Here is an 18,286-nt window from a genome sequence, read left to right on the forward strand (position 1 = left end):
TTGGCTAGAAAGGCAAATAAAATGCTCAGCTCTTAAGATGTGGCTAGGGATGATTTTTTTTTTTATTTTTTTTTGGGTGTGTGTGATAATAATGTGAATAATGTGAATGTTGCTATCAGGCTGAACAGTGAGTTACAAAAAAGATACAACAGTGGTAGTAAAGATCTGTCAAATATTTAAAATATTATGACAATCGGTTTATTCAATATGTTCATGAAAGATAAGTACAAATCATGTCTCTTCCTCCTGTTTGTTTTGTCATAAAGCAAGAGGGCACTAATAATGTAAGATGTAGTATTTTACTTTTCCAATTCGGAGAGCTGTTCACTGTGCAGGGATGAAATCCTCCTTAAAGCCTCCTACAGCAGCACGCTGGGAGGAAGCAATGAAGACCGGAGAGAGAAAATCTTCACAGGGAATGTGAGAAGACTTCTTTGTGGCTGGAGGCAAATCCAGCAAGGATAAGGAGGGTCCATAGTCCCTTTTATGATTAGCATTGAATAGTATGATATACATTCCTTGCTCATGTCACAGGGAAGCAAGAGCGCAATGCGCAGCGAACTCCCGTGCCTGCCAGGTAAGGGTTGCTCCAGAGGACATTCAAGGCAGAAAATGGGATGAAAGATTTGCCATCCAAACCCTGTGTCTCGGGCAGGGCAGGGGAGGCTCGTGGGCTGCTTCTAGGCTGTCTCTGGTTCTGACCTTTGCTGACTCTGGGAACCTTGGTGAAAGGACGAGGAGGCACTCACTGAGTAGGAAGAGCTTCTTGTCACAGGTGCGGTGAGCACTAGCTGGTGTCCAGCTGACGTGTGCCGTTCTCCCCGGCTTCAGTGCCGCGCTGATGGCTCCCCTGAGCTGTGTATGCCCGAGGCAGCCGCTGGCTCCATCAGTGTCTGCTGCTTTAGTGGCTCTCCCAGTTATTTGACAGTTATTATTGTTCTGATGCAATTAGTTATTTTCACACATTTTAGCCTACAACAACGACCTGCTCTCGCCGGCTTGCCCGTAGTTTTCTCGATGGTTAGAAAGTTTGTTGAAGACTGTCTGAAGGGCCACGCTGGGTCAGACCAAACGTCTGTCCTGTGCGGTACCCTGCCTTTGCTTTGGGAAGAGCAGATGCTTAGTGAGGAGTGTAAGGACAGGGCAGGCATTTAATGGCAGTTGTCAGAACACTTTCCTAGCCCTGGCTTTTCATCTCTTAGGGACTTTATGATCCACAAATTTTATCTTCGTGCTTTAAATCCCTCATTGCCTTTTTCTAAGGTGGATTTGTAATATTGATTTTCAGCGCCCATAAACTTTTCTCTTTTGTGTGGCATCCACTCTGCTTTATGTGAAGTAGCATCTCCTTTGTTTGTTTTGAACTTGCAACATGCTGGTTTCATTTCATATCTATTTTTTTTTGTCCACCTGCAAGTTTGATTTGAAGGAACCTTAGTTCTTATTGTTGTAGTGCAATGTACTGTCACTGTGTGCCGTGCTATAAGCACGGGTTTATTGTGGTGGTTACTTCATTGTAGGGTTTTGCTGATGAGTAAATGGGACAATGCATACACTTTAGCCGAAGAGGATTTTTTTGTTGTGCGTGGTTTTTTTGTTTTTAACTCAAGCTGTTTGGGGTTTTTTTAATATAGAATTAGAGTCTTGATAATCTGTTAAGTTTAATGTAGTGTTACTTAGTGCTATATTGTACATGATTTAGCATGTTAATTCAAGTCTACAATGTGATTATTATCCAAATATATTTCTTCTCTCTCAACTGGGTAAGTCTTGACTATAATAGCAATATTGGAATATTACTTTATTCTTGAACTGATGGTTAATAATGTCAGCTTTTAGGGAAATCGACACTTTGTGGATGTGTCTCCATCTACTGGAAAAATATTCAAAAGGACGTATGCATTTTGCCCATACATAATATCCTCTTTGCTAGCTAATGTGGCAACAATTCAGAAAACATGGGTGGTAGATCTGTCAGATGTGGGTGGTGGATGAATGAGTCCCCGGTGGGGAGAGTAGGGTTTGAGGGGAGAGAGGCAGAGGGGGACAGAAAGGAACAGAGAGACACTCTTTCCAAAATAAATCGTGCAAAAGGTCAGAGGAAGTGTGGCAATGCCTATACAAATAACAATCAAATCCCTTAACTGGTTAAAGGAACATTTAAAGGACTGGCAAAACAGATGGTGCGTAAGTTAAAACTGTACAGGAGCAACTTACCTTCTGTGGCAATTTCAGAAAGACAGTTATTTCCGTGGTTGTTACTCTATCATTCAATCACAACATGCAATTACTATAGCAAACCTTCTGTCATATTGCACACGTTTTCACACTTGTCAGAGGAAAAGTCATAGATTAAACAATATGGTTTTAAGTACTGTTTAGTTATGAATTTTGTAACTGTATTTTAATGCAAGACAGAAGTGTTCTGCTGAAGCAGATCTCAAAAGAACAAGAACCAGGGGAATGTGCTCAGGAAGAAAAACAAGTATCGTTGGCTGTACAGATCCCATTAGCACAAATGGAAATTTCTCTGTGTTAATGCCTTCGTATCAGTATGAAAACACAAGCTATCAGAGCCCCGTTTTGGAGTCACTGCGTGTGCAGAACTCTTGTTGAAATCAATGGGAGCTTGGAGAAAAGACAGAAAGAAGAACCGGGGCCTTAATACTAACATTTCCCTTTCTCTTTTATACAGCCCTTACTGTAGCGCGTGGTACAAAACTATTCACTTATTTCTTAATTCTCTTCAAAGTATTTGAAACCAAGAAATTTTAAAACCAGTTTCTTAAATCTTTACCATCCACAGAGACAAGTTCTTAATTTCTTTCTTTTTCCTCACTGCTTTGGGACACTTTTGTGGGGGTTTTGGGGGGAGGTTGGGGTTGGGTTTTTTTGCCTCTGTGTGCAGTATTTGTTCTCCACAACTGGTATCTATTTGGCATACGAAGCTGTTTAGATGTATATATGCTGCTTTTGTCTGTCATGCTAAATGGTTTCCATGAATGGTGAAGTATTAGTAATGCAAGTGGTAGTTCCTTTATAACGTTTCTTGAATAATAATGTGTCTCTGGTTTAGACCTTTTCATGTCTGTCTTTCCTTTAAGAAAAAAATTCAAAGCAACAGCACAAGGATCTCAATATGCTTTCTTTTAAAAAATGAAAAGGGCATCTAGGGGCAACTCAATGAGAGAAGACAGGGAAATCAAAGTGATAGCTATATTTTTCTGTTCCATTTTCATTACTCTGTGCAGTTTGCTTCATTTGGGAAATATGTATTTAAAAAGCAAGAAATCTTTATGCCTTTTCTCTGGTTTTGCCATTTCTGCAATTTAAAAAAATATGCATAACAGTTATTTTCATGCAAAACATTTGAAAATAAGAAGATTTTGACAAGGCATTAAGTGTTATTTGAATCCAGTTCAAAAATCTGTCTGGATCATTATCTTGAACAGGAGGAAGTAGAAAATGAAAGTCACACTTCCATTTAAAATTGTTAACCTTGTATTTTTGCAGCAGCATCTATCAAGAGAAAGAATAAATGTCTGTAAGAGAATGAAAGCTGGAAGAACTTAGATAAAATACACATATTTAATCAGGTTATTTGTGTTTGGGGTTTTTTTGTGGTATGATTTTTGGTTGGGTTTTTTGGTTGGGTTTTTTTTTTGGGGGGGGTGTGGGGTGTGTGTTCACTTTTTCCATGCGTGTGATGGCCTTTCTTGCATTGACATTGAAGTTTATTGGGACCTATCCTGACATGTTTATTGTTATGCAGATTCATTCAACTTGGTAGGAACACTGTTGGGGTTACTCAGAATGAGGAAAGCCTGGATTGGCCTTTCTTCAGGACTCCTAGTTTTCTGCATACCCTGTTAAACACATTGCCACTGATTTTTTCCAAAACCTTCTTTCAGACAGCGTGTTGTTTTCCGTTTCCTGAACCAATCTCATGGTACCAGAAATGAGGTGTCCAGAGTTGTTGACCCGTTTCTGGCAATAATGGTGCGGTCTAACTTGTTTATGTCATTCAACAACACTTTAAAAGCAGAAAAACAGTGGGAATAAGATTTGGATTGCAGTTGAAGCTGAGGATTTCCTGCTGCCTGCAATGGCTCTGAATCAAGCCACAGATGGTGATGAGGTGCCTGTAGCTGCTGCTCTCCTTGCACAGGCACTTCAGCAATGCTGAAAGCAAGGCAGGGCCTTAGGAAAAATCATAAAGTGGATCTGAAAGCAGATGTGCCACAGCTGTAAGGGAAGTGATAATGGAAGCAGTGAATTCAGAACAGAGCGGATGGCAGCAATCTGTCATTGGAGGGGGGTGTGTGTGGAAGAATGGAAAGGAAAAAGTTATAGAGTGGGGTGACAGCAGAGAATAAATAGGGAAGGGAAAAATACTGCATTGAGGGGACTCAGGATAGCCATAGAAACATCTGTAGAGTCTGTGTCTGGGAACAGTAGAAAATAAGGTAAAAAAATACAAATAACCTCCTTGGTCTTTAAAGAGTCTCTAGTCGTCTTTATCGTGATTTATGTTACCAGACCTCCTCAACAGAATTACAGTCACATAATCCACAACTTCTGTTATTTATTCTGGATAAAGAAGGCAATTTTGACTGTGATCTCCCTTGACATTTCCCAAGGTCTACTCCTGTCTCATACCTTTCATCATCATGTAGTTCTTCAAGGCGGCTCTCTTACCTCTCTCAAAAAGAAACATGCATTTCGGTTGCTCACCCTGGACGAGAGTGACACAGACATTACAGGTTAGGGGAGATCAATTGCATAGCCCTGCTCCTCTTCACCTGGGAGGATCTTTGATGTGTTGACAAGGTTGGAATCCAAATGAGACATTAACCCACTGTATCGCAGTGGCTAAGATGGCAGGAAGGAAATAAAACAGCATTTTACTCAATAAGGTATCCTCCCTTTTTCATTTTACAATCTGTGTCAATGGCAGCTGGAACTATTAGACCTGCATTAAAATTACATATTACTTATATAAATGGGAGCTATAAATATCACAAATAGTAAAACTAAAATTGCACCGAGGTTCAGGAGACAGTATGTCTAAAACCTACAAAATTAAGGACATTTAGAGGAAAGCCTCAATATCCATCTGCCCTTAATTTACCTCATTATTCTTTGTTGTCAGAGAATGATCTCAGTACTACCTTAATGTCATTTAATGAGTTTTTTCTTGCAAGGTTGGCTCAGATCTGAATCAGACCACGGTGAAGGTGCAGCGGTATTTCCTTGGTATGTTGGTTTAGATGAAGCAGTAAGGACAGGCTATAACCTAGTGTTAAGGATGAAGCAGTTACTGTCATTGTCACTGCAGTCGGTAAATGCTTTTGTCACTGAGTACCTCCTTTAAAATATTTTTACATTAATATAATCTTGTGAGTTCTTCCTTTTTCTTTTCATTTGAAAATGTTATAGATGTAGAGCTAGTATTGATCTGTAGATGTGGTGCAATATTGATTTGGATCGGGGCCGTACACACTAAATTTGAGCTCGTTAAGAATGTATTAGTAAGTGTTACAACCTGTACACTGGAAATGCTGATGCTGCGTTAGGTACGTTCACTCCTACCAGCCTGCACAAGCTCAAGCCAGGCTTGCAAAGACTGTGTCTTCTGAGTGTGGTGTATGTTCCCCTGGACTACTAGGAGCCTGCACTAGGGCCAGCAGATCTGATTTTCATAGCTGTGCTCCTGGAAATGAGACCAGCACAAGACAGAGGATGCTGGGTAGTTGTTAATTAGCCCTTTTGAGAAAGATAGTATGTTTGCTGGCTGGGAGGTGCTTGCTCAGTGCTGGTGTGCAAGTATTTCTGTCTGAGGCAGGATTGTGCCAGAGAGACCTTCTCCTGGACTGTTTAAGCTCTCCTTTGCCATCCCACCCATGAGGCTGACTACCATACAGGATGATGTCATGAAGCTGGAGAAGTCTGGCCCATCATTTTTCATTAGAAGTAATTTTATATTGAATCAATGGACAGAATATTCCTGTGGTTAGGACTCAAGAGAAAGAGAGTTCCTGAATATGCTTTCTGGCAAACACATACGATTTCCTGTGCTCAGGGGGAGATTTGTTTCACCTAAATTTAGCCTAGGTATCTAGCTTCACTCTGTAGTCAGCAGTTCCTCAGAAGAGCCATTCATTTGACCTGATACAGCTGAATGACCCTTGTTATTAACTGTAGAGAGTCCTTAGACCAGAACTCCGGCCTTGAAATGGCTTAACTGAGATGAAGCTGGATTCTAGCTTTCCTTTTAGTGATACGCACTTAAGATGAGGTCAGTAGATCTTGCAGGATCTTGTCAGTAGAAACATGCTGGGGGGAGTGAGATGCCAAAACACTGCTGTGAAGATGGTCTCTCAGACCAGAAATAAATCCCTTAATACAATAGGGTTTATTGAAGGTAGTAGGACTAAACAGTATTATTAGTTTTCTGAAAATAGTGATATCCTTCATTTAAAAAGTAATAAGGGCTGTATCTGTGTTGTTCTTGTGAAGGAAGTTGCATGTTCAAGCTCTTCTTCATAAAATATTTAAACACTGATAGTTCAGGCACTCCAGAGGCAAACTTCGCAACTGCTGCATGCTCTGCAGTGCTGAGAGGCTGATGCAGTACGGGGTGGGTAGGTGAATGTCCCCTTCTCTTTTGAAAAAGGCAAGGGGATTTTTGATTTCTTTGGCATGAAAGAAACTCAGAACTGTTCTCTACCGGGGCTAAAAGCGCATCACAGGTGTGGTTCAAAATCAGTTTGTCATTCATTTCCAGACTGTTTTGGCATGGGTTGGTATAGAAAGAAAAAAATCATTAAATCTGTTCTGAGTTCTCATTTGACGTTTTATTCTTTCCTCCTCCTCATCTGCACTTTTATGCTTTAATTGGTGTTTCAGCTGTAATGGCTTCTGAATATCCTAGGCAGATTATAAACTCAATTATTATTTTCTGTCTGTATTTTTTTTGCTGTGTGAAAAAAAGAGTGAAAACTGGCTGAGCTGATGGGATTAAAGGGTTGTGGAGAGTGGCTCAAGGTCCAGCTGGAGGTCAGTTCAGTGTATACCGCAGGGGCTGATAGTGGAGCCGATACTATTTAAGATCTTCTTTAGTGACTTAGATGATGGGGCAGAAAGGACCCCAGGGAGTTTTCAGACAAAACAAAGCTGGGAGGAGTGACTGACAAACCAGATGGTTGTGCTGTCTGATAAACCAGACAATTGGGCAGTGGGGACCTCATGAAGTTCAGCAGAGGGAAATGCAAAGTCCTGCCCCTGGCATGGAATAGCCCCCTGCCACTAGTATATGCTGAGGGGCAACCAGATGGAAAACAGCTCTGCAGAGGGCAGCCGTGGGGGGTCCCAGTGGGCAGCAAGCTGACCATGAGCCAGCAACGCATCCCTGAGGCAAAGAAAGCCACCAGCCTCCTGGGCTGTGTTAGGAAGACTGTTGCCAGCAGATCAAGGGAGGTGATCCTTTCCCTCTACTCCAGCTTTGGGCTCCCCAGTAGGAGACACATGGATATATGGACCAACTCCAGCGAAGGTCCACAAAGATGAGCAAGAGCTTGGACTGTATTTCACAGAAAGAGGTGCTGAGAGACTGTTCAGCCTGAGGAAGAGAAGGCTTAGCAGCAAGATGTTACCAATGTGTATAAATGCCTGATGATAAGCACATCTTCTCTGCGGTGCCCATTGAATGTACAAGAGGCAGTGGGTACAAACTGAAATACAGAAAATCCCATTTAAACATAAGAAATCACTTATTTACTCTGAGGTCAGTCAAACAGCAGAACAGGTTGTCCACGGAGGTTGTGGAGTCTCCATCCTTGGAGATACTCTAACCTGAGTGGCCATAGTCCTGGGTGACCAGCCTTAGGTGGCCCTGCTTTGAGCAGGTGGGTTAGATCAGGCAATCTCTAGAGGTGCTTTCCAATCTCTGCTATTCTGCAGCTGTTTGAAACTTACAATTTAATTTCTGAGAATTTCTAAATATGAATAGTTAATGATTTTTTTAAAACATGTACCAAACCACTAGTCCATAGTTGCCCTATAAGTTTTTCATTCTAACTAAAAATGTGCAAAGAGTTTAGAAAAAAAAACAACAGACAACTCCCATGCCACAACCGAGTTTGTACTTGGGGAAATCAAATTATTTGACCAACTTTCAGTCTAGGTCTTCATCCACGCAGTTAATTGAGCTATTACTTTTAATTAATGAAAGATAATAGATTTGAAAATTTAAAAATAAGTATTTGGTGAGATTCCTCAAGTAGTGAATCTTCTGAAGTTAATTCCACACTACAGTGCTCTGCTGTTTTGCATAGTTCATTGTAGCAGCTGGTTTCAATGTCTTCACAAATCTATTTTAAACTCATATGAAGTTAGAACACACAGCTGCTAAAATATTTGTGTAAATAAAAAATAAATTGGCCAAAACCAAGAAAATTGTAAATCTGTGGTAGGGATTCCTCGGTATTTTTTTCCCAGTACTCATTGTTGAATAAATGTTCTTTAGTTGAAGTTTTTAGTTATTTCAGTAAAAACTAAGCAGAATCATCACGCATTGTGTGAGGCAAGACCCACAATTTGACAATGAGAACATTGGCCGCTTTGTGGCAAAGAGGTCATCAAAGGAAAAGACTCCCCTGCACCCCTTGATCTATTTAGTTTTGTTAACAGGAAATATTAAAGGTATTCTTTGGCCTTGAACCTCTCAGGTGGTCTCTTCTTCCGTAACTGCCCTTTCATATAAAATAAACAGACTTTATGAAAAACTGCAGTCTTTGTGGTAAATACTTATCTGGAGCAGTCCTTTAAGTGTGACCAGCAGGGAAACTTGGGGAGATCCTCTGACAAACTGGTGTGCAATTGGTTTGGATTTCTGTCTTTTCCAAGTTATGATGAAGTTCTGTATGCACTTGTTGCAAAACATTTTTACTAGTAGGTGTCCTTTAGTCAGCTTTCAGTAGATTTGCGACAGATCCCCTCTCTCAATGATCATTTGCCACCTTGCTGTTGGGTTTGGGTTTTTTTTTTTATTATTTTCAATTTAATTACTGCTGTGGTGTAAGTTTCTAAACAAATGGTCCTTTGATTGTGCAGTATTAATTTACATTTTGGTAAATGAAGGTCCATAGAAAAGTTTTGAGCCACAATACTGAAGGATGTTTCATGTTAGGTCTGAATCTGGACTGCAGCTGTAGTTGCTTGACCAGCCTTTTGTCAGCTATCAACACCCTTTGAGAACACATCACATAGCTGGCATGGAACTTTCAGGCATGTAAAGAGTGGACACCGAAGTTTCTACCAGTAAATTACCCCCAACTTTTTTGGCACTTGTGTGCCCAGGTGGGCTCTGACTGTGCTGACAGCTGAACGTTGTAGCTCATGAACCTGCCCATGTGGGAATGAGGAGAGCTTGTATGAATGTCTGAAGGTTGTGGTGTGATCTTCTGTAGTTCAAGAGACTAATTTTTGAAGCGATAATTACTTTTGTATTCGTTAAAGACAGATTAATAGCCATGCTAATATGGTCCTATAATGAAAACTGAGTTTAACCATTCTCATATTCAGTTCTTCCTTTTATTTTTTCCTCTTCTTTTCAGTATAGGAAGTGCATTAGAGTTTTTCTATGAGTAAGTTGTTCTTTGAAGTGTATTGACTGCAAAATTTGTTGTTCAGTAATTACAGTTCAGAATGATGACATTTAAAAGTATGGCAGGAGATTGACTAGGAAATAACCTAAGTTTTATTTTATTTTTCTTCCAAATAGTATATAAGGATTTTTAAAAGGCAACAGGATAGGATTATAGTTAGTGGTTTATGAAATGTTTTGGTTTATAAGTTTGAGTCTAGTAAAAGTAGCAAGGTTGACTCTGATGTTACTGTTATCTTAAAAATGTGCATACCCTGTGAATGTTTTGTGCATTCAGGAGCTAAAATAGGTCCTGAAGTTTTATAGTTTTATTGTGCTTTTTGGAATTAGGGGGTTTTATAGAGCATGTTATTTTGAAAAGCATCTAAGGCACTCAAATTTTTTTAGGAGCTTTGGCTGGCCAACAGGAATATCGGTGTAGCAGATACTGAAGTTTGTTGACAAACGCTGAAAAATAGTGCTATAACTGGGTTCAGACTGTTCAGGCTCACAGAAATTAAGTTAGGGTGGATTAATGGTCATGGCAAGGGGAAAGAAACAGTCATTTGCTGGCTCTCCTGGTGCTAACTCACGCTGCTCGACAGCAGACGTAGGGATGGCTAGTTAAGCGTGCTTACAGCCCTCTCGCTGACCCTGGGCTCTACAGACCACCCCCCTGCTATCTGTGGGCACAGATGGTGCTATCTGCGGTTGCATACCGCAGGTCAGTGTCTGCACAACGGAGGGGATTTGATCTAAAGCAGGTGTGGGAGCGCTGGTGTTGATGCTGTACCGAAATGCTTGGGGAGCGGTACCGTTGTGCACACCTCGTGTTGGGGGGGGGCTGTACCAGCTGCCCAGGTGGGTGCTGCCAGGGTGGGCATGGATGAGTTTGAAGGGTGTCTAGTTTTGAAACCTTCTGCTTGTACATTGAAAATAATGGTGACAATGGGTCTGGAGCATGTGCAACTGATGGCTAAATATAATTTTCTGCCACTAAAAGAACTGCAAGGGTTTCTGGAAGTTCATCCAGGACCATGCCTTCTCTGCTGTTTCATATTCCAGCTTGACAACCGTAATTCATCTCCAAACATCAGCAATACCTAGGGGGAGTAAGGACTAAAAAATGCATGTGACCAGCTAAACAAGGGAAATGGAAAAATGCCTGATGTCAGATGACACCAAGGTCTCTCCCATCTTCCCATTTCCTGGGGTCTTCTATTTTCCCTGCCATTGCAGTGCCTCGACCATGTGGTCCAAGTATTAAATATACACCACTGTATTCCCCACCACAGCTCTTCACCACCCGCTAGATTCAAATCATAAAATCTTTTCACGAAAATAAATTGTTCATTATTCAAACAATTGATACCATTTAAATTAGCTTGCTTTCTGGTTTAGCTGATACTTAGCTTTCACAGCGCTGTGCCACAGTCTTGATAACAGCACTTCATGATGCCACGATGTATGTGCCACAGCTTTTTGGTGCTGCATGTTAAAAGATATCATAGCATGCTATCGAAACTCTTTTTTTCCCTGGCAGAAAGTGGAGGCTTTAGGCAATAAATACTTACTTTTTCTTTCTTCTTTTTAAGGTGGACATGACAAGCCATAGAGGTAGTAAAGGTGCCAAGGAAACCAGAACATTATTAATCCGTGATGTTCTACAAAGTTATTACAAATATATATTTACGTTACAGTGAGCTTTTTGAAAACACGCATGGGAACTTAAGGTGTGAAAAGTCCCATATTATACTCTACACAGCAGATCTAGTTCTACCATAAGGCAGCCTTACCTTGTAAACCCTCTGCTTTAACCTTTGCAGAGTCCCCCTGGCATTCATCCTCGTGAATCACAGCAGAGCAGCGCTGTCAGGGCTGCTCTTAAACAAGCAATTTTCTCTCTGCCCACTCACTTGCCACTTCAGTTCACAAGGCAATCACCAGCTGTAAGACAAACAATCTAGCAAAGGTGCTCACTGTACTACTTTTTAAAAGCGAATGCCTGCTGCAGAGGAACTCATTTTAGTGTAATATTTTGATACAAATGAAGGAAGCTGAAAAACAAAAACTTGAGCCCAACTTAAAAATAATAAACTGAGGCACTATAAGATAGCATAGTTTGGAGGAGTTTTGGGTCAGGTCCTCTGAGTGGCAGGAGTGGGGCATTCTCCTACTGAATCAGGAGTTCAGGTGTGTTCCTGAGGGGATGTTTGTTACCTTGAACTTGCTGGAGAAGCTTTTGGTGATGTTTTGTGTGTGACACATTTAACTGCCTTCAACCCAGAGATATTAGGAAATATTGACTTTGAACCATTAGTTAAAAATTTCTGCTTATTTCAGTAGAATCAAAGACTTTTTAGAAAGCTCGTGAGTTCTTTATGAAGGCTCAGTAATGCCAGTTGCATGAAGGAATGGCTCTCAAGTATCAGTATTAGCTAGTCTGCTTCATGAGGTGATGCAGTGAAATCAGAGGAAGCTCAATTTGTGTTTGATATTATTTTTGTCTGCTGTGTTATGTGCTGGAACAAAAGTGCTTACCTCGTATGTGGCTTGGTCGTGGCAGAAGTGGCACTGGGATGCCGGTGCAGAATGCTGAGCACTTAATTTGAAGAAAGTCCTTGCTCTGTGGAAGCAATTATTAGGACAGCAGTAGGAGGCATCTGGTCATGTAGACACAGCAATTGTATTTTTCTAATGTATAACAGTTAATACATTTCAGCTCAGCGTGAACTAGAAACCCTTGTTGTAGACAAGCCCTTAAGTATTTAAATACCCAGGTCCCTCTTATTGCAATGTCTTAGAGTCCAGCTTGGCCTCTGCATGGTGACCATCGTAAATTTGCCTTATGAAACTGCATTACATTTCATCCTAATTAACACTGCTCTGCTGTAGCCTTAGTAAAGAACGATTAGCTTAGAAAGTACTAGAGGCTGAGTGCCCACATCCTCTCCTACAGGAATTAAATCCATTTCAGTTTTACAGTATTCACACAGCTGATTCAGTTTGGCCTTTTTATCTAGATGATGGCAACAGCATAGTAGTAGGAAGATCTCGCTGTTATTAGTTGTTTCTTATTCCAGAGTCGTACCTGTTTTGAGTGCTGTCAGGGTAACATTTCTTACTAGCTCCAAAGTAAATCAAACATGCTAATTCAGTAGCAAAGAAATTAAAAGTTAGTCAATAAATAGCAGTTACCAGCAACAAATGAAGATGAGAAATGCTATATTGTGGAAATAGGAATGAACGTTTGCTACTGTGAAAGTGATTTTTTTTTTATTGAAATCAAATGTAGGATTAAGGTATTATTACACACAGAAAAGGTTAGAAACCTTAACATCTTTTGTCCATAAGCCAAATATTGTATTATGTTGATATCCATGCTGCGAGTGCCCCATTACTGCTCTGCCAGTAATTTCAACCTGGCATCCAGACTAAATTGTCTCCCTAGGAGCCAAGAGGAAACACAGTTGATATGTGATCTTGGGTATGGGCCTTTCTTGAATGAATAAAAGCACTGTCACATTTTACGAAATTACATCTGCTGGTTATGTGCTGTGATCATCTCTGAATGAGGGAGAGGGCAGAGCTCATCCAAGTTATGTCACAGACCAGTATTTGGAAGAAGCTTGATGGGATTTTACACACTCTTGTAGCTCTATTCAGATATGTTTCAGCTACATGACAGAAAGTGAAAGCAAGGTGATGATTATGATGTGTCTACATAGTAATTTTAAAGTAGGTATTAAGAAACATGCACAACACACAAATTGCTAGCTAAAGCTTGCAAAACAGCCTCAGAGCAGTGTTTTCTGTGAATGGAGATGAACAAATGCAGTGAGCTATGGTCTGTCCTGCAGTGCTGCGAATGCAGTTGTCTTATCTCTTCTCAAGGCAAAGCTGAAAAGGAAGCTGGGTCCCCTGGAAGGTGCAGCCTTCCCTTCAGGCGCTTGGCTCCAGGGCCAATAAACACAGCTGTGGGGTGAGATCTTGGGAGTGTGTGCTGAGCCCATCCCATAGTGCAGCAGCCAGGCTGGTAAATCCCTTCGGGATCACCATCGGGGCTTTGCTTGGTGCAGGTGACAAATGTGCAGTGGTGTGGGGGGAGCTGGTGCCCAGTGCTCTTTTGCTGCCCAGGGTCTGCAGAGCTGCCCCAGCCCGTGGTCCCCCAGGTGGGTGGCTTTGCTATATGCATGGGGATCTGAAGGCATCAGCTGCTTCCTATAGGCACCCTCTGTGGTGTGGCCCAAGGAGCTGCAGGACTGGTGGGATTTCAGAGGTGCTGCAGGACATTTTCCCCTTGTCCAGAGTTTTGGGGACAGTAAGGGAAGGAACCTTGAATGGTGTTACTCATTCCCTGTAGCCAATAAAAGTATCTAAATCATATACTGTTACTCAAGTTCTGGGACAGAATGGAAAACAAAACACTTGTTTGGAGCAATTATCTCCTAATATGTGAAACTTCAACAGCGGTGAATTTTAAAACCTGTTGCTAAACTAGACAAAATCATCCTTTATGCCTCTGTTATTGCCGTAGCATCTGTTGCCACCTCAGCCTGAGCTCTGCGACTGTGTGTGTTGCGGTTTTTTTCCTATTGCAGTCCTTATTTCCTTAAAGAGCTGGTTTGTTGTGATTTATTGGGTACAAACTACAAAGCTAAGTATTTTTCAGGATGTAAGTTGTAGTGGTTGAGAAGGAATGAGACTATAATTTTCCCTCACTTTATTTTACTTAAGTATTTTCAGAGGGGCAAGGAGGATGTATTCTTTCCATTAGACCTCTCCTTTCTTAATCACCGTTCCCTAATTAATTCCCTGGTTAAATATAAAGCAAGCATTAGCTTTGAATAATGTTTTCCTGTGTGATTAAGTAAAGAAGAATTCCTTTCTTTTGTATGATGACTCATAGCCAGGGGATCTGGAGGGAGCCAGAGGGTGGATATTTGAGACTTTGGTCCCAGGTGCTCTTGTACCTTTGAGCTGTTTGCTGTCAGTCCAGAGGTGGGAGGCGCAAAGGTGATATCACATATCAACTGCACATAAGGAAAATTGTCTTTCTTGTGAAACCACGGCTTTGGTTTCTCCTGGTGGAAAACTGACTCTAGCTCACAGAAATGCAAATCTGTAGACAACACATACAGCTAGGAAAAATGTAAATTGTCTTTCTTGCTGGTACGGTATCTCTAACCATCTCTTGTTGCACGATACATTTATTTTGGTGTTCAAGCTGGCCCAAAAATGTACCCTTTTCACCCAGCTTTTCTAGGTCCTCTCCCCACACCAGTTTGCAAGCCTTTAACTTGTACCGGTACAGCTGTGTTGGGTCACACTATAAACCACATATTTGAAAAACATGAGTTTAAAAGTGAAAACCTCTGAAATAGAAAAGGAGGTTACACTGAACAAGGGCATGGCAAAGGGGCAGGGCAGGTTTTAAGCTGGCCAGACTTACTTTACTACTGAAGAAATATTGTCTAACTCTGCCTAGAGAATATGATTTCTTTTTTTCTACCGTACTAGTTTATGGGATGAATTTTTAGCTTAAGGTATTAATTTTCAGCTCGAAAAGCATATTTACTAATGATCCTGGGTTCAAATGTTGCTCCTAGCTCAAGATGAGAAAAAGAACGTGGCTTTGCTAACATGGCAGCAAGGAAAACATACAGAATGTTTCATATAATGACATGAAAATGCCTGTGAATTGACTGCTCTAATAGTGAAGGCTACAACATGTAATCTCTGAGTGTTGAAAACCAGGCATTTAAAAATATCTGTTTAATGAGCTTTTTATCTAAACCAAGGGTGTCTCACTGATTATTTTTTTGTTGTTGTTTTACAGGCATTTCCCTGTATTTCAACAGGAATTTATGGTAAGTAAGACCTTACAGGTCACATATTGCTTAATCAGTTTTCCCGTTTATTACTATTTTAAATGGTGATATTTCATATCAAATGTCTCATCGGTCATCTTGGCTTGAGAATCTATTTATCCTGTGTTAAAGAACAGAGACCCAAAGCCTTTGCGTGTGAGCAGATACTGGTGTGCTAAGAGGGAGGCTGTTGTGCAGCCCTTAGCACAGCCCTTGGCCTGCGAGCTGAGGCCCACAGCTGTGATTACACCTCTGCGGCTCCCTAACTCTTAAACATGCTGCTGTGGCCTCAGTGGGGAAAAACAGGGTTTTGGCAAAATTTTCCATCATAAGGCAAGCAAGCAAAACTCCCCGGTGTCCAGGACTAGGGGAAACGTATGGTTACCTCAAGCAAACTTGCTGGAATAACATGAAATTGTCTTTGTTCCCTTGAGTTGTGCTTCCATATTTTGAGTTTATAATTTACGTGCAAATTAATACCGCATGAAGAACTGGAGGTAAAGCGTTATTATAGAAGTTCGTCACTTGCTTTGCTGTAATTTTACAGTAATCCGTCGCTGATAGTTGGCTGCTTTTTGGTTGAAGTTGCGGAAGAAGTGAGCATGATATTTGAAGGAGGAAAAAGATAAGCTGTTATAATATTCAGAAAACAAGGAGAAATTTGAGGGCATGTAAATTACGAGAGGACAAAAATACTTTTTAATTTAAAAATAGCGTGGGCTGATTTTTCTTTCGTTTAGGTTCAGTAAATGCATACAAATGATAGTAGGTTGGATTACTTGTACAATTGAAAGATTTTACAGAAAATGCTAAGCAGCAATAAATTAAAAAAAAATGTAGTCATCATGTAGCACCACAGTATGACATAGCTGCTGCTGCATGAAAGTAACATATAGTAATTTATTTAAAGTAACTTGAGTTCTGATTAATCAGCTATTGCAGTTGAGGAGGGGGAAGTGACAGGAATATTTAGGGTGGGTCTTTTTCAAGGAGCTCTTATTTAACATTGTTGGGTGATTGTAAATCAGAATTAGGCTTCAGAAGGTAGAATCTGAATTATTTTGGGTGCTGTATCCTTTTCTACTTGAACTGCACTTCCATAGTTGCAGAACACGCAGATGCCATCTCCACAAACACTGTAAGTCACTGAATACGAACCTGGTTTCAGATGAAGCTCTGCCTTGGTGCTCAGTTCAGGTCCCCCTCTCGAACTTTCAGGGCAGCTCTGCATTTTAGGTTTTGACTCTTTGCCTTAAGTACTGATCTTTAACATAGACACATTTTTTATGCTGGTTTACAAAACCAGGCAAGACATGGTGTAAATGTATTGGAATTACTAGTAAGTAGAATGTACAAGTAGCAATAATTCACTTTATTTTAGAATTTTCCTAGTTAATAGAGAAAGACTCAGCAGGTGAGGAATGTAATTCCCTGAAGTCAGTAAAGAAAGTTGGAAGGGACCTCTGGTAGGAATCTTGAGTTTTCTTCTCCTGAGGCAACGGATGCTTTTCTTGAAGCTAGCAGTGATTTTATGGGGAAGGCTGTGGCACTACTGGAACATTATATAGTGTGGCAGATGCTTTTGCAGTAACTGCTGTTTTCACCTTTGAAAATGAATTAAGACACATTTCTGCTAAAATACTCTTCTTCTGGGGCTGCTTTTTTTGTTTGTTTGTTTTGGGAATATAATCTCTAATAGATTTTACTGTTTTAATAAATACTTTCTGTTCCTCAATGAAAAAATACCGTCTTTTCAGACTCTCAGACATACTGCTAGAGAAGTAATTAAACAGGCAACCCTGCATCAGGCTTCAGGTGTCAATATTTTCAAGAATGTTTGATAGCAGTTGCAGTGCTAAAATTGTGCTGTGTGATGTGTTCGAGATGTATAGCATACCCGAAGTCTGCAAAGCTATGTTTTCATCTTTATGATTTTGTTGGGGTTTTCCCCTCTGCATGGGTATATTCCTTTAGATAAAGTCAGCAAAGTCTAGACAAACAAGTAGATCAACTCGGTTGCTGATGGCCTAGCTGGTTAGGATTGCTTTATGTATTGTGCAGTTAACACTGGACTATTCCAATAAAATGTTATTAAAGGAACGTACAGACTTGATTTTTCACCTCAGATCCATGTGAACGGATGCCGTCCCTTCAGAAACCCTTGGCTGACAACTGAGTTTCACCTCCAAATGGAAGTGGAGAAATTTTCAAGAGATCAACTGAGGATATCCCGTTTAAGAATCTGGACTGTGTTCTGCTCCAAATTCTTGTAAATGCTTAGATGGCTTGCCTTTACTATTATTAGGAGAGAGCAGTCACACTTCTCTGGAGAGCAGTCCTTTCCGGTTTGCATCACTGCAGAGCACTCCTTTTCTCCCATAAAAAGGAAACTGGGAAGAAACAAGCAAGCCAGCCTCTTTCTGAGGGTTTGGCTAAGGGCAGATTGCTTTTCATGAGAAGGGTGTTGGGTGAAGGAAAGGTCTGCCTTTCCTCCCCAAACACTTTCCTGACGCTCCATCTCCACCCGTAGCACTGTGGATGTTCCAGCTTGAACGAATTAAAGCCCCGAGAAGGCCATTTGCCTTTAAGGCACTGTGCCAGCATTCAAAACTTTGATTTTAATGTGCTCCTATTTAGAGTGCTGGCAACAAATTCACTCATGTGGGATCTTTGTTTTAGAAGTCTGATAGCTTCAAATGAGGGATTAAATCTTTAAAAAATGAAGTAGAAAGCAACTGATGCTGAATGTTTGTAAGGACTGCAAAAGCAA

At 40.7% G+C, this 18,286-nt stretch overlaps 1 protein-coding gene across 2 annotated transcripts in view; it reads left to right on the forward strand.

Moving 5' to 3' along the window:
* The window catches only part of MACROD2 (mono-ADP ribosylhydrolase 2), an 892,536-nt gene that overhangs the window by 581,550 nt on the left and 292,700 nt on the right, over positions 1-18,286 (forward strand). For both annotated transcript variants that reach the window (XM_037406063.1, XM_037406064.1), the window contains exon 7: positions 15,486-15,516. In XM_037406063.1, coding sequence (XP_037261960.1) covers positions 15,486-15,516 — 31 coding nt within the window. The remainder of the gene's footprint in view (positions 1-15,485; positions 15,517-18,286) is intronic.

The sequence above is a fragment of the Falco rusticolus genome, chromosome 12 (assembly GCF_015220075.1).
Source record: "Falco rusticolus isolate bFalRus1 chromosome 12, bFalRus1.pri, whole genome shotgun sequence".
Taxonomy (NCBI): domain Eukaryota; kingdom Metazoa; phylum Chordata; class Aves; order Falconiformes; family Falconidae; genus Falco; species Falco rusticolus.